Genomic DNA, 23,017 nt, shown 5'->3' with positions numbered 1-23,017 from the left:
AAATATTTTTCACCTTTTTACGCATGAAGTTGTACACGATGCGGAAGTGGCCAAGAGGACACTGCATCATCATCGGAAACGTTTTGTTTAACGGATCGCCGAAAGAGCAGGAAGGCTGCCTTGATGACGTAAGGAGGATGCGGGGGCTCTTCTTGGCTCTGCACTTCAAGTGTACCATTGCCACCAACCTCAAAGCTGACGTGAGCTTATAGTTCTGTATTTCTTGGCGTGGTCGCGCGCGGCATGGTATTGCTTTCTATGCATACCCTGACCGTCTCTGTGTGCTCATGCCAAATATCTGAACGCCTGCGTCATTAATTCGCGTATGAATGAGTGACTGCTTGCACAGACTAGAAGTAGTTTCTTTTGAAACTGGTGCAATTTTTTGTGAGTTTTGCCTGGTTCCACTCTTAACAGTGTAATTACATCTTAATTTCAAAATAAATTAAAATACGTCGCCTTGAATAATTCCGTACTAATGGCAATTTTTTACTTTATGATGAAAGAAACCCGAACACCCTGTCTCATTTAGGATGCCTATTCGAATAGCGGTGCGACAGGACGAATGTTGCAGAGAAACTGAGGAGAAAAAGTCTTCCTGCTGAAAGGCTTCGAGAAATATTTAGTCTCCCTCAGGCCGTGTCACGTGCACTGGAATTGCAGCGGACTTCCAAGAGGATAGCTACCTGTTCACATATGAAACCCTTAAGAATAGCACGATAAGAACGTGACTTGTGTCATTCGTCGCTTAGCCAATGAAGCTATTGCGTTGGACAACCACGCTAGGTATAATCGTCTTTCGCTCTACGCCAACCAATACCTATTTGACGGATACGCGACTTAAAATACAATAATACCACCTTTCTCCGTAAAGTTTCGAGACTGCGTCCATTAAAAAAATTCTTTTAGCTTTGAAATCACTTGTGCAGCCCCCCTTCGAAAAAGTCTTCCTTGCAGTTTATAGACAACTTCTAACGCTTGTTGAGGTCTTGGAAAAAGTTAGAAAACTTCTTTTCTCAAGACTGTGAGCTCCTTTGTCGTGGCGTCTTGAATGGCTTCCACGCTCCCCATCCAGCCACCTTTTAGGGTTCTCTTCACGCCAGGGAACAGAACAAAAATCGCATGGGGAGAGGTCAGGCGAGTATGGCGGATGGGGATGTACAGTAATGCTGCGCTTGGCGACAAATTTTTTCACGTTGATAGCAGTGTACTGCCTGGCGTTATCGTGGAGAAGGTGCCATTGTCTAGATCCCCATAAGCCAGGGCGATGGCGTCGCAGTCCATCATGCATGTGTTGGAGCCCGCGGATATAAAGCTCCTGGTTCACCGTCTGCCCTTGTGGGACGAACTTGTGGTGTATGACACCTCTGGCGTTTAAAAAAACTATCAGCATCGTCTTTGTTTTGTCTTCTGTCCACGCATCTTTCTCGACGCCGGAGAGCTTGTGGGCCGCCATTCGGCGCTCTGCCTCTTTGTTTGAGGATCATATTGAAAACACCATGTTTCGTCTTCAGCAATGATGCTGTCGACGAATGAAGCATCCTTCTCTGCCTCGGAGAGGAAATCAGCGCTCACTGATGCCCGCGTGTCCTCCTGGTCCTGTGTTAGGGAGTGCGGCGCAAGTCTGGCATTCAGCTTTCGTTTCACAAAGTTGTCACGCAAAATTTGGTGCCATGTCGTGCTACTAATGTCGAGAGCATCTCATAGCATGCGGTCTGTTATGGTGCGGTCTTGCTGTAAGATTTCTCTGATCCGAGCCACGTTGTTTTCTTTCCGTGAGGTCGAAGGGCGCCTCTGCCTTGTGTCGTGTCGTCTCCACCGACGTTCTCCTCGAAACGAGCCTATTGTACTACTCCAAAACTCGAGCCCGCAATAATGTCTCGTTGCCGTAAGCGTCACGAAGGGCTCATACGTCTTTGTGGCTGTCTTGCGAAGCTTCACACAGAATTTTATGTTTACACGCTTTTCGGGGTGGACGTCCATCTCTCCACATTCACTCACAGTATAACGCTCAGACGACTAGTGACAACGTATTTTTCTGCATGTAGTGCCATCTAGCGGCTTCCACAGCAATTAACATAAATAGCTCAGGTTAGGCCGAAAAGATGGCGCTACACATACGCACCAACATATGTTTGGTGGAATCATTTCTAGAGAAAAAAAGAAATAAATCAGTTTCAAAACTTTACGCACAAATTTTGTATATTTTCATGTTGAAACTTCAAACTGTGCACATAAAACGACGTAATTCATCAAAACGACGTCACAGAAACAAACTAAAGAGAATTACATTTGGCAATTCTTATGATCTCAGTACCAAACACTAAATTTACCTTAAGCACGAAGACTAGGTTTGGAAGGATTGCGAGAGATAAAAGTTTCAATTACTTAGAATAGGCGGATCTCGCAGATCCGCACCACGAAACTAGGATAGCTAGGAGAATAAGAACCAAGTGTAGTGAATTTAGCAGGTGTGATTGTGCCTTGAGTAGGACCTTGCCAGTATCCCGTATGAAAAAAATATATTGCAATCGCAACCTTCCAGTACTATCCTGCGGGCCTGAAACGTTGCTGTTAACGAAACAGCGAGCAGTGAAACCCAGCGCTGTGCAGGGAGTTAGGGAGAAGAAAATTATAGGTGCGATGTTAAGAGTCAGAAAGAAAGAATATTAAGTTAAATAAAAAAAGCGAGTTAATGATAGCCATGCTGAAATCAAGAGGAATTTCTATTAACCAGGGCTTAAGCGGAAAGCGCATAACCGATGGTTGCTAATAAGGTAACGAAATCGATTCCAAGAAAACGCAACCCTAGCATAGTGCGAACAACAGTCAAGTCGAAGATGAGGTCAGTAATATTCCGGGCATAAGTTGGTCGCACTTGGCCTCGGACTGGGTAAATTAGAGCGCAGTAGGGTGTTGAGTTTTTTCTACGATCGACGTGGCTAAGCTCATTATCGTGATGATTGTCATGCAAGCGCAGTCATGTATGAAAAGACAGAATAGAACAAAGCTTTTATGTTCAATCCAGTGATCTAACTCGTCACTTGAGGAAAAACTGAATTCATGCCGGTTGGACTTGCTTTATATATTTTTTCTCGTATAAAGCTGACTTCTAAAAGCAAATTTGCATCTGTTTCGACCTGAGTTACGTCATGAGATCGCTAAGAAGTTCGGAATAGATCAATGATTTTGGGGAACGAAAGCAATTCATGCTAGCAAGCCGATTATATTTCGGCCTTTCTTGGCGCGAGGAGTTTAAAGGGCGCTGCGTGCAGTACTGCCAGTTAGGATTGAACTGCTGGCGTTTTCATACTGAAAAATCAACAGCGACAGGTAATTTCATTTCGATTCGGCAATGCAATAGCACAAGCCTATGTTCATTGCTTTCCTGGAACTGACATAACTTTTGTCTGGTAAAGTAGCCTCCCTCTAGCCAATGGGAATGCTTCAGTATTTGGATTACACGCTCTCCAAGCGATCAGACATTGGAATGATCCGGCTGGGTGAGGTCACTTCCAGTTCCAGCCAATCAGAGAATTTGCCTTCCAAAGAGATATTTTCTTCCAGATGAGGGTTCTAATACTGTCGCATATTATAAGTACCACATCAACACAGGCCGAGTGAAAAGCATGCGGTGCAAGGGAGGCTACCGTCTGTAAAGCGTATGCATGTCAATACTTTGCACTATATTTTTTAGCAATACTGGGTGCCGATGAGACATATTAGGCATGAGAGTTACATTGAAACTTTAAGAGTATCGCAGTCCTTTTCGGCACACCACCGGTCAATGTAGGAATATCTGTTGCTGCTTGTTAATGTTGCAGAAACACTGAGTGTTAACATTTACAGGGAGTCTTGATACAGCGGCAGCACGTCCAAGGTTCTGAGCTCAAATTGTCCTCCCGCAGCGATTCTAATGCGCGACGTCGCCGATGGTAGCTTTGTTCTACAAATGTGGTGGTTCATGCTATTACTGTGTTTGCGGGTATCATTATTCAAGAGAGCACTCATACCAGTCGTAGGCAGCATTTCATAAGGCCGGTTCTCTGTAAAACGGCACACTCCGCAACATTTCCTAATTCCTTTTGAACGAGTCGGTCTTTGTGCACCGGTAAAGCAATCACGACCTGTGAAATTGCTCACAGTCCCAAAATAGATGCAACTGCAATTACCACACCTCACTAATAATTTATGCTCACTTCAGTTAAACTCATTTTGAGAATGCAAGGTGCGGGTTATACACACAAAAACGCACCCATAAGAGTACATCTCTTTCGGCAGTGTAGCCGAAATTGAAATTCAAACAGCGATCGAACAAAAATAGCAGCTTCACCCCTCGATGGCTTGAACCAGTCAGTCATCGGTCGCAGCCACTCTCGATATCATCGGTAATTGGTATAATCCTTATGGATATTCTCGGTTCCTTTTAATTACCTCGTTGTACTTTTTTAAATACTGTGCAACAGAAACGTTGAGTACCAGCAAGCGCTCGTATTCTCTCCTTGTCGTCTAACCTTTTACTTTTGAGCTTTTGAGCCCATGAAATATTCATCCCAGGAGCATTGTCACAGTGGCCGTCCAGTGCAACCGCGTGAGTTGAGAAATAGGCTTCCACATGCCGCCGATTACAGCTTTACATGCCCCGTAAGGTTAAACCTCCTGAAGCGTTACATGGGGTGGGAAAGAAGCTGTAGGTAAGGTCTCTGCAATAATCCAGACTTACTGGGGTTCCGTAATGTACCCTGACCTCGCAAAGAGCAGTGATGTTTTTTGTATTTCGCCAACATTACAATGGAGCCGCTGCGGCAGGAATTCAATTCCGCGTCCTGGTGCTCCCCATCCTCAGCCGCCACTGCTGGTCAGAAGCTTTAAGGTTCAGCGCACGAAGGTGACAAGGAGACCAAGTTAGCACAGCGAGTTTCTGAGGTCTGGGGTCTCAAACAGAAAGAGCAGCGAAGGACTCTGAACACGCTGCCCAGTATTAAAACAAAATAGAAGGACGTCGTTCTACGCAAACGCCAAAAAAGGGCAACTAAGGCCTACCGCGTTGTTCGGGTAAAAATATTGGTCGATAGCCGAGGATATTCAAGCCGTGAAAGCAACTAGGAGCTGACCGTGCGCACCGTCTAGCTGGAAAAAGGGGTAGAGGTTTAACGAAGCAAAAGCAAGCAGACGAGCGAAAACTGCGAAAACATGTCTATAGTCTCCTTGGCTCATTGTTTTAGTTTTCTGCGTCGTCAGTGCATCTGGCGACCATACGGGACTCAGGTTAAGCTGTGATCGAGGTTAAGCTAATCTGATCTGTTCGAGCCGCACATATAAGTTGATGAAAACGACGATGTGGAATGCACAGCCCGAAAGTGTTAGAGTTTAACACGAAATGTGACCTGCTGCGGCGATAGCATAGTGCCCTAGTGCAGTTGTCAGCGCAGCTGATCTGTTCGCGCCACCGCGGGTTCGAAATCAGTGGCGGCCATATTTATTTAATTTTGGATGGTCTGTTACAATGCTGTTACACCAAGGTCATGATCAAGCTCAAGCTTCCTATACACTCGACGAGCCGGTTAGACCTCGGGAAGTAGTGCTTTAGTACTAAAACGAGGGCGGCCAAAGGCGGTGTCACTATCTTGATCCAACAGGCCCCTCCCCGTCCTGTGAGCGGCTGCCGACATCTACATGCCATTTCATGTGAATTCATCGAAAGCTTAAAGGGAAGTTGAGATAGGTTTTTGAGAATTCGAGGTTATTCAGCAGCTCTAATGCATGAAGCTTCTAGAAAAAGCACCAGAATAGTTTCGCGCTAGCATTCAAAACGGTAACGTAATCGCCCATTAAAAGCACGACGATGTTAAGGCCTTTCCTAAAATCGTCAGAGAAGGGCGGGCAGAATCGTTAAGACATCATCGTTTTCGAAATTTCAGATGTCCGCCGTCTTCCTGTCCCCTCACCTCTTTCATTTCATTTCCCCATTCTGCCTGCTATCCTTTATTTCCGCTGCCCCAGCACAGGTGCTCCAGTATCGATTTTCAGATACCGGGGCTAGCAAAATCTTTTCCTTCTTTTTTACTATTATTTTAATAAAAAAACCTCTACTATGTCCGCCGCCTTCGCTCACATGCTCCCGTGCATCGTACGATGCCGCCAAACCATGCTTCGGGGCCTTCACCGTCGGTGGCGTTGGTTTTCTCCCTTGACACAACTGTTCCTTTACTGTAAACGCAGAGCCCCGTATCCGAAGTCATTATTGCAGCCTCTGCCCATCACTGCGCACTGCAGAGAAGCATGAACGCCTACGCGGCTTCATTCGGAGATCATGCCACCGTTCATAATGTTATCACGAAGAGACTTTGCACGCTTTACGAGCGAGATTCACACATTAGAGCCTTTAGGCCCGTCGAATTCTAAAACCCCTTCAGTTGACGTTTAAAGAAAAAGAAGGCAAATTCACACTGTTCGCCGTCTTGTTGGGAGCTTCTCTTTCTCAAACAACGTCTATATAATAAAGTCAGCATTTAAAATAAATAAAATTATAATATTCATTCTACCGCCAAACGCATTAACTTCAGTTCCTTAGGGGGGGGGGGGGGGGCGGGTGGGGGGGGGGGGGTAGGCTGTCCAGAAACAGCCGGCAGTGATGTTGCGCCGGGAGGCCAGTATTTTGTGCGAAATTCAAAAATACTTTGTCTTGAGCCACACAATTGCAAAGAATGCTTCGATGGTTTGCTTTATGTGTGGGGCCCCGTTTTTGTTTTAAACATCTGATCAAACTATTTGACAACCTGTTTAAAGCATCAGTAACTGCCCAATTCCTTTCGTACAATGTACTTTATCCTTACACCTAGCCTCATTAAAGTAAAAGAATTCAGTGGCTTGTTCTTGGAATGGCCCCTCACTCAATTTGCGCATCTTTTCACCTGTCCTCATGCTGCTTCGTTCATACAGATTGTTTCACCTAAGATTTTAAACAGTTTTCAAATATAGCCTCTTCTCGTTAGAAGAGAGCTTTTTTCGTCATTGCACGCTCAAGGGTCAGGTACATCAGAATAAGCTAAGATGCGCTAACTAGCAGGCTGGCTAACTATTATTGAACAGTTAACTTTCTACTGCTATGGTTAGGCTTCTTAAAACTGAAAAGCGTGAAGCCTACTGTAAGTAAAAGCCATATCAGTTTTTAGTATTTCGATAACGTGGTTACTCACGGCGCTGTGTTCCAACAAAATTTGGCCATTGTGATAATTTACGTGCTCTGGAGAGGTTGCTTTGGGAACGAGCTCCTCGGAAGCGCATGTATTTTGACGCGGAATAGCCAAAATACCACCTCCATAAAGTTCTATCTATGAAACATCACGAGAGTTTATTAGTCCTTATTTATTCGTCTTATTTCCTCAAAAAGGCTCGTCTCGGATTATTAGTATTTGCACCGTGTAGGTTGGAATCAGGAATTGTGGTTCCACTATGAAAACTTTAATTACGCTTACTTTGCAAAAAGAGTTCCTAAAGATTATGTTTCCATTCCAGCCCTTCGGGTAGCTTTTGTGCTCGAAAGTTTGAAGGCTTTTGGGAAAAGATTCTGTTTGGGGAAAAGAATCTATTTAAAAAACTTTACTTTTTGCTTATCTTGTTTTGCAGGAAATGAAAACGCTACTGAGATGGGCAGCCGGAGAATGCGACGAAAAAAAGGATGACTGCCTGGTTGTGGTGCTGATGTGCCACGGTAAAGAGAATTACATTTACGGGGTGGACTTCGAGCCACTGCACCTTTACAACGACGTCTACGAGCAATTCAACAATGAGAATTGCCCTGAACTCAAGGGGAAGCCCAAGCTGTTTTTGGTGCAAGCCACTCGTGAAGGTCAGCTGCAAGCCACTCGTGAAGGTCAGCACTATTCATCCAAAACAGCAATCAAGGCCTCACGTCACCGTCACTATGTCACTGAAAAACAAACGATGGGTCAAACAAACTTTAAGAGAAATCGTGCATTAGAGAACGTGTACTAAAAAAATTACCTCAAGATTTGTTGCTGTCACAAGGTGTCTTATCAGGCCGAAAACTTTCAATGTCGTTTGTTGTCTTTGAGCCCTGACCACGCATATTTTCTCAACTATCCACATTTTATTTTTCTCAAGGTGAGGTGAAAGACCCTTTTCCCAAGCATTTCACACTAAATGAGCGGAGCGCCAGGCCACGGGAAAGCTAATACCCATTGTATCACCGGTGGGTACCCGACGGCACTGGGGATCGAACCCCGCCCCTGCCGCATGCGAGGCGGATGTTCAACCACTTTGCCACCGCTGCCGTTGCTAACATACAGTGTTAAATGACTCAGTTAACCCTGAGTACAGTGGAAGTAAGCCCTTTCGAAATGAACATGATTTCTTTTCTACCAGACTTTCTCTAAGCACTAGCAGCAGGTTGCACGTTGCTCGCAGGCTCTACATATTTTGTTCACACTGGCCCGGACTGCAGCGCGCTGCCCCTAGTTTAAGGCTTCTGTCGAAGTTCAACAGCATATTTTTGAATTTGTATTCTCGTACAGTAATACAGCCTCATCGTTTTTCGGCGTCTATGATTACCACACAAACTGATTTAAGCCCAGACTTGCGTTGTTTACAGCAACACGCAGTTCCATTTCCGCCTACGTGAACAATAGGTCGCTCCGAGCATATATTCTGTGATCTTCACTGCATCAAATTATAGCTAAGGCTCGAAACGGAAAGACGTTCTTGAAATGACACAGCTTACATCTTCATCCGCGGTGAGCCTTTAATAGCTGGTACCGCAAAGAAAAGCAGCACCCAAATTTATCACGAAATACGCCAATAAAACACAAAGTACGAGCACCCAACTAAAACTGAACTTTCATCGGAGGCTATTCCCGCAAAGAAGAGTATGCACACGGACAACTGAACCACGTTTTGTTAATTTTACTAACTAGTGCAACGGGAAGTTCGAAAATTGGCACAGTCATCCACACTTGCGAGGAGCAGTCTTTGTGTGAGCACCAGTGTACATCTTGCAGTATACAAGAGCTCGGTGAAATGTCCGGATATGATTCTGTGTATATATGACGTAAAACACTAGGTTGCCTATTCTAAACACTTTAATCTGTGAGGACTGGACACGTCAAGCTTTAATAGCTTCCCTCGAAATCTTCAAAATCCCATAAGACCGAAGAACCATTGAAAACACGTCCACATCACCAGCTAAGTTAAAAATTACACTATATGCTGAAATAGTGCTCTAATATTAAGGCTTCTCCTCTAGTTCTGCGTCTATTTAAACGACGGCAACCTCTTGAACTTCAGCGTCCATTGGTTGGTATGGCCGCGAGACTTGAGTCTAGTAACAAGGTTACAGTTAGGAAAGATAACTATTCTAATGACGACCAGAGAACTTCCGCTCTTTCTAGTTCATTAACTGAGGAATTGAGGCAATATAAATAAGCAAAGATTATCTTGATTTTTTTTCGTTGGCAACATTCGCTTTAAAACGAGAACTACAACAGCATACTGTGACTGTGAAAGTGAACACATGCGCTGTGCAAGATTGTGAAACATTATTTTTAACACTACAAAATCATGGGCACTTCTGCGCGCGCAAGACAACAACGATTATCGGCTGCTAAAGTACGTCCTTCAAAAAGTCAAGCTGACATGTAACGTCACCGCGTAAAATTATGCGCCGTCTGCATAAAAAGTGTTCAGCCCAAAGTGTTTGCTTCTTAGATGTTTAGCGGTACTCCCTAGCACATTTTAGCAGTCCAAAGCTTGAGAGGATTGAGGACGCAAAGTCATTGCACTTTCGAGAAGTTACAGACGCTGAGGATGCATAAAGAAGCATACAGCAGGCCCCCAAGCAGACCCCTTGGCCCGTATGCTTTGGCATGAGGGGGGGGGGGAGTACATACAGCAGGAAATGTTCAAGTTCGCAACACAGCAACGCCACCACCCAAACGAGAATTACATAACTGCAAGGCTTGTAAAGAAAAACAGCAGGTACTGAAACTGACGAATGCATAAAGTGTGTTTTCATTTGTGCTCTAGTGAACAGAAATTAGTATCGTAATCATTTGTTACCCCACCTGTAACTGATTCGAAAATAGATGAAGCGACAAGCACATGTACAGTACTCACGGATTGAAATAGGACATTCGGAGCGCTAGCCTTGCAGTGCCACGCAGGCATGTGGTAAACCACAGGCCGGCTCATGGCTACTGGAAGGAACAATTCTGCTTTGTAGATGTTCTCCCTCTCGCGCCATACCACAATGCACCACCTTGGTTCCATGAGCGTCTACGGGCGGCGTTCCATGAAGCGACGGCCACGCGCTCCGAATGTCCTATTTCAATCCGTGAGTACTGTACATGGTTACACCTGAATAGACGACTTACGCATGTCATGTACGGTCCTGTATCGAACATACTTATGGCGGCGGATGTCTATAACTGCACTTTCGAATGTACCTGTGGCAATTCCAAGAGGAGTCTGGTGTGGGCTAGTTGGTTCATACTTTCTACGACACAGATTGACAAAGCGCTACGGAACGAGGACGAGAAGAAACACGGTACACAGGACAGCACCCGTCCTGTGTTTCGTGTTTCACAGGACAGCGCCCGTCATGTGTTTCCTGTTTCTTCTCGTCCTAGTTGCGTTGCGCTGTGTCATTCTGCGTCGTAGAAAGTATGAACCAACTAGCCCACACCAGACTCCTCTTAAAACGTATTTCCCTTACACTGGGTTCTTTTTTCTGTAAACAACCTATGCACAATTCTGTCATATCCCTGGTCAACCTGGTTGCTGTCACCACCTGCAAGTCGAGAGTGTTGTAGTACTGCCTCAAGAGAAGAATAATCCCGCTATAGGTTCAGGCCTTATTTGGTAAACTCGCGCCTTCCTGGGGCCACGCACGACGCTTCAACAAGGTCCTGAAGTCTGAGTACTGGCGACAAGTCAGGTTGTGCAAGGACTGTCTCAGATGTGCCATCCAGGACGAGTGTGGCAGCCGTGGAGAAGCCAGGAAATAAAGCGCCCGTCCTGTGTTTCGTGTTTCTTCTCGTCCTCGTTCCGTTGCGTTGTGTCATTTTGTGTCGTAGAAACTATGGCACTTGTTGCCTAACCTTGAAATTGTTTATGAACGCCACAACCCCAGTTCATGTGGTAGAGCGCCACACACAGCATACAGAGGCAGTCGCTTCGGATCGCACAAGCGGGATATGGCTGCCTTTTCCTTTACTATGTAATCAATTACTTTTCGGGTCAAAAACGATTACACTACTAATTATAAACTTCATGGTTTGGCGTGGTGCATAACAAACACGGCAGAGTAAACAGACCAACAACACCACTGCGTTCTAACGTGCATTTAGACAAGCAATCACACCTGGTAATAAGCAATATGAAACATTTTGTCTGGACAAGACACTATACTCGGATGCAAATCAAGAAAAAATATGCTTTTACCATCAAAGGACCCCCTTCCAACCAATAGCGTCAGTCGATTCTCATGACCCTGCTAGCGGGAGTAGCAACGCAATGCAGTCAATGACGTGACAATACCGAGAGCGGACTGTCTCTGACTATGCAGGCAGGAGACTATCCCCTTTCATGTGAAGCCCCCTGCATTGTCACGATAGCAGGTTGGTGAGAATCGGACGATGTCATTGGCTGCAAGGGGGTCCCTTGACAGGGATAAGCAGTTTTTTCTTTGACTTGTATCCGACTATAGTACTGAAACAGTGCAGTCATTATTGTGCTGTCAATAGTGGATCGTATGGTCAACCCGTGGTAAAATGTGGAGTCTACTCATTGCAGAAAAAAAACATTCCCGCTTCGTTCAAATGCCTCAAAGAACTGTCACACTATCGGCGTATTTTATTGGTTTATTGGGTTTAACGTTCCAAAGCGAATCAGGCTATGAGGGACGCTGTATTAAAGGGCTCCAGAAATTTCGACCACCTCGGGTTCTCTAACGTGCACCTACATCGCGCAGTACACGGGCCTCTAGATCAGCGTATTTCAGAGGAAATGAAATCTTTAGCATTAAAATGGCGTAAAATACACTACAAACAGAGATCGCTGCTTTTCTTGCTCTTGCCTTTTTTAGTCTCTAGGTACATCTATCGCTGGAAGTCTCTGACCTTGCAAGCGATTTTTCCTGGTGCTATTTCCACCTTTCTTGTTGCATTGTGGTCGCAATGACGCTCAATTTTCTAGCTCTCTTTCAGAGCTTTTTCTGATCATTCGCGCCTTTATGTTGTTGTTGTTGTTGTTGTTGTTGTTGTTGTTGTTGTTGTTGTTGTTGTTGTTGTTGTTGTTGTTGTTGTTGTTGTTGTTGTTGTTGTTGTTGTTGTTGTTGTTGTTGTTGTTGTTGTTGTTGTTGTTGTTGTTGTTGTTGTTGTTGTTGTTGTTGTTGTTGTTGTTGTTGTTGTTGTTGTTGTTGTTGTTGTTGTTGTTGTTGTTGTTGTTGTTGTTGTTGTTGTTGTTGTTGTTGTTGTTGACCTCACACAATGGCACATACCCACACGGGGGATTGGCCATAACCTTTTTTTGTGTGGACTTCAATTTTTTTCGATTTCTTCATCGTCTTCTATCACCCACGCCGTTTTCGGTTTAAACTGCATCATCAAACTTACTCTCTCTTGAAGAATTAAGTATGTACCAACTCCCTTTATGTTCTGTGTCGGCTGAAATTTTCATTCTTGTCGTTTCCTTCATATTCAAGGCTGAAAAGTTTTCTGAGGGTGCAGTGTTCAAGGCCCGGCTCAGTAGTGATCAATGCATACACTTTAAAATTGTACAAAAATGTTTACAGCGTTGAACACCGAAGCTAGCCTATGAGTATACACTCCGCATACTCAAGTTAGTGAAATTTCTCTACATATGATAATCATGGCTGGTTCTGTTCTACTGGTATACCCACTGGTATAGCCACTGTTCTAGTGGTAAAAGTGATCTACGACATTGCAACTTTTGGAGTGTTTCACCAAGTACTAGCAGCAGTGCCCACCTTGCGCACTCATCTCTTAATTGTTTCGTGCCGAAGTTGACGGACTTTTCTACTGGACCAGGCGTGGAAAAAAAGAAGAAAAAGCATTCAGATTGCGGAATGAACAAAACACTATTGTCATCTTGCAGTGCATCCTGACCAATCCCCCGCCGTGGGTATCTGCCACTAAGCCTGAGGACATCAAAATCACCATCACCACTGAAACGAACTGAGGGTTTTTTAGAGTGTCATGGCCTAGCCTGCAGTATTTCTTTCGTTCTCCAAAGTTAGTTACCTAGTAACTTTTCAAATACGGACTGTACATGTTGTGTGTCAAAATAGGCGCCCTCGATAGTCTTGAAAAACAGCTGCCTAGGTTATTTGTAATAAGATACCTTTTACACGGTTTTATTTAACAGCCTTAACATGTAGTTACCACTTGACTGCTGCTGGCGACAGCGTTCAGCAGAATAGCAGACGCGTCTTGAGAAGTTGAAGCCGCACCGTGGTCACGTGGAAGATTCTGTAGTTCACAAAATTTCTTCTAAGGTCGGTAAAAAAAGGTTCTTTACACTAATGGTCCCTAGACGCAAGCACTTTGACCGAATTTTTAAGGAATCTAATTGCCTTTGACAAGTTAATTAGGCATCTATAACAAAAGATGCTGCTGCGCAGACAATCGGATTCTCGAAAACAATCAGTTGTTTTTTACTCGCCATTGAGCACGCACTACCATCTCACCTGAATGTCGCATTCCGCTGAGCTTACTGAGCTAAGGCTGATGCTGTCGTTCCCTGTATTTTGACAAAGCATTTATGCTCGAGCTAGCCTAACCGCGAGAGTGTCCTCCAGCGCCACAGCGTAACCATAGCGACGGATGTAATATAAGTCCTGTTCCATATCTCGGGTGCTAACAAGCCTGCCGTCTAACCAGCTCTACCTAAGTTTTCTGTTCAGTCAATGGCAATGCGATTGGTAGCATGAGAAAGGCTTCGCACTGCTACTGATAATACAATTTGATAGCATTTCACATGCCACTTGTCGCATTGAAGGGCCTGCCAATTGTGGCGTTATGGCCTAGGCTACCCTTGTTAGCATCGAGGCTAAGTTTGACATCCAAAAAAATGTCCTCTAGTGCTGCGAGCAAGACAATCGTCGCCGTAGGCCCACATCCTATACGACTCCATCGTAGTGCTTAAGTTCGTGGGGAAGGACTACGACAGTGAAAGGTGCTAGTTTTTCACTGTATTTCTGCAAAATTTTCAAAATCCGAAATTGTAATCTGGATATTTCCTTCCCTAATAAATATCTTCATTACGCAAATTAACATTTACATATTTTGCTTTTGTCTCAGTGACTCGTTAGTTGTTTTTTACCCGTACATTTTGCTCTTCTTGATTTCTGATGTCTTAGTGATATCTCTGCTTCAAGAATTTTGCTTTTTAACAGTCCATGATGCTTTCCATGCAGAAAACCATAGCCAGTTTACCAACACTGTACCCAAGACATCCGATCCTGGCTGTGTATCAGCGGAAGCATGCAACGCATCACCAGCCTCCAAGACACCGGATCCAAGGCCGACGTGGTCAGACATGTACATCGCGCATGCCACCATTCCGGGCTACGTGGAGCTGAGCAAAGAAGAAAGTGGATTGTGGTTTGTGTCGGCAGTATACGAAGTGTTCTTCGATCATGCTCATATCGAAAGTCTCGCAGAGCTTATGCGCCGTGTTCATGATGTCATATTGAGCCGATCCTCTCATGACGGTAGCCGACAGACGCCCTGCACCGAACAGTTTGGTTGGAGAAAGAAGCTGTATTTCTACCCCGGCCGCATGCACAGTCGGATAACTCCAAAGCATGGCAGTTTTTGCAGCACCTTAAGATTTATGGAGTTTAGCAAGAGAGAGCGAATACTTTATGGAGTTGTACGTAGACTGCCACGAGAACCGAAAATCAGAGTGGGAACTTATGTGGAGGAAAAGATATCCAGCTCAGAAGAGGACTCACAGTCGGAATAATTTCTGTATTTTCGGTTACGCAAAGGAAGCTGTGAAGGGAACTGTGAATATATATTTACTCTGCGTAAGGTTCCATGCTAACATTAAACACGAAATGCCCTGTGATCAAATTCTCTGGAATATTTCAATAGGCTAAAATTTACACTATCTTCGGTTGTCGCATAAAAGTAAATACGGCTTGCCAATCGAACCTGTTCGCCGATGGTTATGCACAACAAAATTAAATTCTTGAAACTAGCCCACGCATGAACTGATCTCCATGTTCCACGGAGTACCATTTGACAATGATATAGTTGCGTGCTGTCGAAATGGCATTATAGATGCGATGTGCTGTGAGCCCTGACTATGTGTGCAACCAAGCGCTTTGAAACCGGCCTAATACGGGGCTATAAGATGCTAAGGTACTCGAACTGTACGACGGTTGCGCAGATGTACTTAAGCCCTGGTAAATATGGTGGCCCGCTTTCGTTGCAGCTTCAAAAGACGCCACAGCGGTTTGTTTGCAGCGTCTAACACCTGTTCCTCAACAATTCGAACTGAAGTGATGCGTAAGACGGCTGCTCTGATCATCAAAACATGAACATTTACTGTTGCCCTTTATGACGGCGTTCTACCCACGTCTCAGCTAGCATGTCAAAGTGTCCTGAATTTGGCCAGCCAGATTGAGCATACCAATAAATCATTTTAAAACCTTACATTGTTCCTGACATCCCCTCAGAATGCGTACGAATAAGTTTGCCAAAGGCTTGCAGTCAGCTGCAGTGTATACAGCTAACAGGACACTTCACTGTGTTTGCGAACAACTTTCTACCGCGACTCTAAGGCACAGTACGTATTGGGTTCCGACATCTGAAACCTACTGCTCAGTGTTCGATTCTTTATTATTCCTAATTTACAGTAATGACCCCCCCCCTGACATTTCCTCGAAAATTTGGGGATGACTGCTTCGTACGTTGCAAAATAATTAACCACTCAGATATTACGGTTATTCAGGCAGCTCTTCTTTAAGGTAATGATTGTTCTATTATATGACACACGGAATTAAACATTAACAAATGCACCTCAAGAGAATATGCCATACTAACGCGAACAGTCCCACTTATCTAAATTATAAGATTACATTAGCAATTGTAACGTCATATAGATACCGCGGTATTCACATTGCCAGCAATCTATCTTGCAAAAAGACACATCGATCACAAAATATGTAAGGCACTCGCACACTCGGATACATACACCGCAATTTTTCTATGGCGCCATCATCGAAAAATATTTCATTGTACACAACTTACACTCGTCCGCAGCTTGAACGCACATCATCAGATTGCGATCCTGGGCATGTCAGCCTCACGCAGACCACTGTAGCAATACATTATCGCTCAGCCCGGTTCATCTTAAGCAACTTCTAGGAAAATGTTCCTATAGTTCCTACTGCTGCCCAACCGCAAGAAATATAGTCTGTGCCTTTTCCTTACATATTTACACTCACTTTTGATCCAACCACCACCATTCATTTTACCTCCCTTAAACACTTCCAAAGAGATAATATTGCACATTGTAATAGATTCAGCTATTCATATTCATTCTTTTCCCAGGCTAGCAAACATTTGGAATAACTTGCCTTCATCACATAGCGCCACAACTAGCACTGAGAACATTTCAATGAGTGTTGAAGGCTTTATTCGTAAGTTACTGCAACGACTGACATACTGTTACGTAAACCTGCTCGAAGCGACGGCATTCTTTTATCATGATGTCCACGGTAGTACAGTCTTTGCAAACAATTAAATTAAAAGCGTCATCAGCAATCCTTTTCAAAACATGGCCCACATTGTCGGACTCGGTCATGACGGCGTCAGCTTTGTGGCAAAGCGCCAAGAAATCTTGAATGTATGCGAGATAACTTTCTGCTGACGAGTGGGCGCGCGACGCGAGCTGCTTTCTTGCAGAGAGCTTCCGATCATCGGGTCTGCCAAACCAAGTACGGAGCTTTTTTTTAAAAGTTTCCCAGCTTGTCAGTTCGTCTTCGTGAGTTTCGTACCAGACCCGGGCCGTGCCACTAAGATAGAAGATAGCGTTTGCTAACATCACGGTGGGATCCCACCGGTTATAGGTGTTCACTTGTTCATATAGGTTGAGCCAGTCGTCGACTTCGGTGCCGTCGTTCTCAGAAAAGGTACCGGGGTACTGGAGGAGAGCCATGACCACAAAGGGAGCAGTAGGAGTGGTTCATGACTCGCCGGATGGGGCAATGATGGTAGCAGGCCCGGCTTGACGACCGCTTCGGAGCTGCGTGGCGTGGAGATCGTCTACCCCGAACCTCCACAAAAGATGTTACGCGGCCCGAAGTCTAGGCGGGCTTAAGGACGACCGGAGCACAGAGCACAGATCAAATCGAACACCGGGCGGATCGCGCGCACACACCGGGCACTTCCTCCACGTTGTCTTTACGAAGATTATTCGTTGCAATTTTATGTGGAGTTACTGTTTTCTTTATAGATTGTTTTTTTGCATTTATGTTTCTAGTTGCGCTACTGTGTGACAGCTCAGGCATCTATATTATTTGTATGCAATATTTTTCATCGCCTTTTCTCATCTTTGTTTCTAATTTTTTTCAGTATTCAAGCTCTGCAATTTGTATTAATATTTCAAATTTTTCTTCGAGTTGCCTTTTTGTGTTGTTCTGTTTTGCATTTTTCTTCTTTTGTCTATGATGTACCTTGTACCATGAACGTAAAATAAATCAATCAATCAAAAAACAATTAACTATGTGGGAGTACCAAAGATAAATGTGCTATCATATCTATTGCTCCGCGCCGCCATGGTGGCGCTTCGCGGAGGCTTAACAGCTTGCTCCACGACTTTGCGAACTTCTATTGGTGCTAATGATACATGTGCTTCGAGTACATGGAACCAAAACAAACTTCTAATTGTAGCACGACGAAGACCTCTCTGATTTTCAGGATGGCCTCGAAGTACTCAACTTGTCTCCATCAAAATCCTGGTTCATGCGATTCACTTGTGAAAAACAGGTGCGCCCCCGTTTGCATTTTCAAAGATTAAAGATTCTCTAGGCAGTCCTTATGACATTCCTTGAGGTCCTTCTAGATCGTAGTTTGATCTCAAACGAGCTCGTGTTCGTCTTGTCCCGGTTGAACGGCGTGCTTCATCTAAACATGCTTGCAGCGCACTATTGGCGACTTCGTTGCGGGCTCAGGCTTTTGCCTCACACCCTCAAGGATAACACTCCTTGGAAGCTTACAAGTGGAAGTGGCAAGAAGACAGGGGGGGAGATCCTCTACATATATCCAGCACCGCACCACACCAAGGAACCAGACCCGGGAGAGTAGAGGGTTCTTGCCGGCTGATGGCCTCGAAAAACTCGATGAACGCCATCAGCTGATAGCGCGAGCTGTGGCGAGGGCGAGGCAGCAAAAAAAGAGGTGCGTGACTGTGTAGTCTTTTGTGCAGGAGGGACTGCAGGATGATGTGGCTCAGCCTTGGCGGTTCAGCCATGTGGCAGTCCATGAAGAGCCCTTTCGGATCCGATGCAGCAGGTTCCTGTCAGACAGGGCACCTTACTCGAGGCGGGCCGCAGGCAGACACCGGACGCAATCCTGCATTGCGTGTGGACGCCAAACGCAATCCGCTGGAAGGCTGTCCGAGAGGATTCGAACATGACAGCATTGGACACCGGAGTGCTAACACACGAGTAGCCTTTGCCAGCCGGTAAGCGTCCTTTGATGTGGGACAGAAGCCAGCGCAAGCACAACGGTCGGTTGGCATCCGTGGTAGCCAGCAGGCGTGACCGCAATGAGGCCTGCGTGTCCTGGGTGTTCCGGAGGCTCAGCATAGCTGCAAACTATTAACTTAAGATGGCCACCGGCTGGGGACCAGTGCTTACGTCACTAGGTCGGACACCAGGTGTAGGTACAACAGCTCGGCCACTGTGGAGCTAGACTGGAGGATGAAGACATACACTGGGAGGGAATGTTAAAAAGCGGCACCGTCTTGCCCAGTGGACGGGAACACCGAGTGGTCTATGTGCACAAAGAAGCGGCCCTCCAGGGCCTCCTCGGACATCGAATCCACCGGCTGCTCAAGGACATCAGCCTGGTATTTCAGCACCCAGGGGTCGTCTGGTGATGGTGCGAGCTGGATGGTGTACACCGGATCCTCACCACTGGATTCAGCGTAGAGGGCGCCGAGCTGGCCTTTGTGGGAGGAGGGGGCATACGGAGCTAGGGTAGGAAAGCTCCACTAACAGCGGCGAGGCCTGTCTCCGTGCAGGAGCATAGCCCGGAGGAGCAGGAGGGACACAGCCAACGTCCCTGCTTCAGCATGCGTGATTCCGAGGGGGGACGTGGATAGGAGGCCCAGGCACTTCAGAAGGACGGATTGGTGGGCCCGCAGCGACTCCAGTGGCAAGGCTTAGAGCCGGGCAGATGTGGCGTTGGCATGGTAGAGCCGGTGGGCCCAGCTTGAAGTGCAGCCGTTGCCCCCTGCTCAGAGACGCTGGACAGTCCTGCAGATAGCTTTCAGCACGGGTTGGAGGGCCTTCTGGGCGGTAATCAAGGTTAGCTGCCCGTGTCTGTCTGGAGGACGAGATACTTCACCTTGCCCCGCCATGCACCTTCAGCGTGCCCACCCTGGAGTGGGCCCCTCTCGTATGGGACAGAGAGGCCGCAGTCTTCCAGGCGAGGATTGTCAGGCACTCAGCATAAGACTTCATGGAGTCTATTACTCTCTGGATGATTAGCCAGACCTTCCTGATTCGTTGGAGAGAGCCACATGTACACCGTGTAGCCAACAGCATATTTGTACTTTTGTGTTGGTCGGGAGAGCAGCTGGGAGCCCCGCAAAGGCCAGGTTGAAGAGGAATAGGTGGAAGACTAATCCCTGTGAAACTTCTGCTGTGAAAGCTCTGGAAGAGATAAGGTGGTTTCCAATCCGCATCTGGAATGACCACCCCTGAAGGAAAGACGACGTCGAAGAGCGTGCTGACATGCTTGTCTGCGGAACGCTTCGAAAGCACGCGTAGGGACGTCAGGGAGGGAACTCATGCTCAGAAGGTGACCTGATCCTCTCTGTGGTCACTTCATCAGAGACGATGTTCCGGCGTCTGTTGAAACGCACCACACAGACGCCGGGCTGAGAATAGAGGGTTGCGCTCCAGTCCTTGGTGGCGTGCATCAGATAATGGGATCTTCGAGGAGTAAAAAGGATGGCGATGATCTTGTATTGCAAGGGGGCCTGCCAAGGAGATCGTTGCTGGACCGGAATCGAACCGCCTTTGACTGTTTCAACGAGAGTGGATGAACGGGGCCGGAGGGCTAGCTGCTGATTGCGACCGCCTTCCCCTCACAACTGCAGGAGTGCGAGGAGGACAGCTCGATGGGCTCCATGATCTGAGCTGGTGGTAACTTAGCAAGCATCCTATGTGAGCTGCAAGCAGGAGACTTCGGGTAGGGCGGGCGCCACGTCCTGAAGTTGCTGCACACCACCAAACGACCATAACGGGCTGGCTCGAGGGGAGCTGTCAGCAGGATCGAACATCATAACGGGTATAGGAGTCAGCTGCTTTCGCCGTCATGGTGAGATAAGAGGCCATCACCAGGAGGTGCTGCCGAGCTGAAGACTGAGCAGCAGAAGATTGAGAAAAAGAGGACGCCCTGCCTCTAGTGGCAGCAGAGGGCAAGAGAGCCGCTTACAAGGCTTGAGAGGCGGTACCGGATTATTAGCCTTCAAGAAGTGCACCGTCACCGCCTAATCATCAATGACCGCGGACGGAAGTTTCCTCGCAGTAAGAAGAGGGGGAGTTCGCCCAGATCCCAAAGGGAGCGACGGCTTTCTACTTCACCTGCTCGGCAGTCGGCAGAGTTTGCCTGCAGGTTCGGGGATCGCGGGGTGTCAGGAACGCTGAGCAGGTGCTGGCGTCTCTCACTCTCCGCCTGTAAAACCGCCATTCGAAACCGCAGGAACTGCAAGGCAGGATAGATTCACGCCGCCTGGCAAAGCCTCTCGTAAGTTGCGCACACGGGCGATGAGCTCGTTCAGGCAAGATGTGGGACACCTGGGCAGCCCCGCGTCGATAGCTAGACGCGTCGTCGGTGAAGATGCAACCTCTTCAGTAGCATGGAGTACGCAGGCTGAAACTGCGGGGCCAGGCTGTGTGGCTGGGACTGCGTCATCGTCGGGGTTCTCCATGAATAAGCCATGAATAAGAGCTAAATGAAGAACCCACTTAACCACGCGTGAGCGGCCGAGGAGCAGGAGTCCGCGGCAGTGCCGAGAAGTAGGTGTCCAGAGGCGCAAGGCGCGCGCCCATGCGCGAGAACTCATTTAAGTCAGCTAAGCACACGTCCGATCGCGCCCTGAGCTAAATGAGGAGTTCAGCGGAGAGAAGGGTCTTCGCATTAGCTGGATAGCGAGGAGTACGCGTCTTCACTGAGTTAGTCGTTTCCTGCGGTTACCTGACCACCTCCCCTGGCATGAGCGCAATCTTCTCTGCAAAGGCTCCTCATGGACGGGATCGCGCCTTAACCGCCATGGCGGGGTCCCCTACACCGCCTGTTTCTCGTGCCGAGTCGACGACACCCATTCCTGTCTGGCTCACGAGGAGGAAACCGAAGGAGGAGGGCATGACGGTAAATTGAAACCAGGGTGCGCGGCGGGAACCCGCGGCATCAGGCTAAAGTGCGCCGTTTTCCGCTGGCCGATAATATCATCAACTAAGGTAAGCGTCACTCGCAAGAAGTGGCGCCAGAGTAGCGCACGCTGTAAGCGCGCTGGTCGTTCACCCGAGGCGAGGTTCATCGGCGGCAGAATGACGTACACGCTGCTCAAGTTGAAAGTCATTGCGGCCTCCATTCGGCACTGCGCGTTCAGTATGCGGTCGCCTACGGTACAAGTACCGGATCAGCTGCACTCAAAAATAACATTACCGAGAAGCTTGAACTCTGAAGTACTAAAATTCATATGCCGAAAAACAAAACAACCAAGAGAAGTAATACGGACAATTTTCTATTTTACAAACTTGCCAAGCAATTTTATTCTATTTTTAAGATCCATGTGATCATAACAGAAAAGTCTAACCAATTTTACCCAGGTCGACCTCACAGCGAACTCACATTATTCAAGAGTTCTCACTTTCGCGCATTAACACCTTTTCCTAAGAGACCTACATGTATTTTCAATTTTTTTTATCTTGCTTCAGCTTTCGAGCTTTACCCAGCAGCATCTTATTCTTGACACACAAACGTTCATTTATGTACACAAGATCGGTTGTTTAAAACCGAAGTTTATCGGCGTTCAGGGTTCTTTTTCCGCGCAGTCGTCAGAATATATTTGGCAAATTCACGATATCGACTAGCCGCCCGTATGAATATGTTCATCTGTTTTCCCTGCGCTGTTCATTGCTGTCTCTCCTGCTTGTAAACGCTCGCGCGATTAATTTCAAATCAAACAAAGATTGTGCACTAATTCAGTTTAGACATTTCTTATTGCACAATCAGACGCATGGCATGGCATTACAGCGCTTTCTTGACAATGCATGTCGACTAAAAACATGTCCAATGTTTTGGCAGTTACTATGGCACAACAATTGTTGTGCCATAACAACTGAGCAACCGCTACTTTTGCTTGTTTAGGTTGTTTAACTTTCTGTGCTTAGCCGATTATTAAAGTGAAATGACGAAACATTAAATAGCTAGAAAAGAAAGTTTTCCACTTTACGTGAATTCTGCCTCCATTCGCTTGGCGTGCCAATAATTTTCAGAACTTTCTTGCAGGTTCCACTCATAATGTGGTCGCAGGTTAAGAAAGATCGTTTCAATGCTCAAAAAACACTGACGAGAGAGCAGAAACAAAGTTAAGCCGTTGGAAGCGTCAACGTCAACAATTTCCGTGCTGTTTTTTATTTCAGTTGTGCATTTACAGAGTATACTAATTTACAAAAACAAACTCCCTTTTTTTGGCCACAAAACGGCAGTTTTTACTGCACTAGTATTTA

General features: G+C 46.4%; 1 protein-coding gene across 7 annotated transcripts in view; it reads left to right on the top strand.

Moving 5' to 3' along the window:
• Window positions 1-17,777, top strand: part of LOC144121641 (caspase-14-like) — a 35,695-nt gene extending 17,918 nt beyond the window's left edge. For 6 of the 7 annotated variants that reach the window (XM_077654953.1, XM_077654951.1, XM_077654958.1 and 3 more), the window contains 3 exons: window positions 30-200; window positions 7,630-7,876; window positions 14,456-17,777. In XM_077654953.1, coding sequence (XP_077511079.1) covers window positions 30-200; window positions 7,630-7,876; window positions 14,456-15,006 — 969 coding nt within the window. In that variant the 3' untranslated portion in view covers window positions 15,007-17,777. The remainder of the gene's footprint in view (window positions 1-29; window positions 201-7,629; window positions 7,877-14,455) is intronic. The other variant, XM_077654956.1, reaches the window with a different exon arrangement.
• The last annotated feature ends 5,240 nt before the right edge of the window (window positions 17,778-23,017 follow it).

The sequence above is a fragment of the Amblyomma americanum genome, chromosome 2 (assembly GCF_052857255.1).
Source record: "Amblyomma americanum isolate KBUSLIRL-KWMA chromosome 2, ASM5285725v1, whole genome shotgun sequence".
Taxonomy (NCBI): domain Eukaryota; kingdom Metazoa; phylum Arthropoda; class Arachnida; order Ixodida; family Ixodidae; genus Amblyomma; species Amblyomma americanum.
This window is presented reverse-complemented; position numbering and strand designations above follow the sequence as displayed.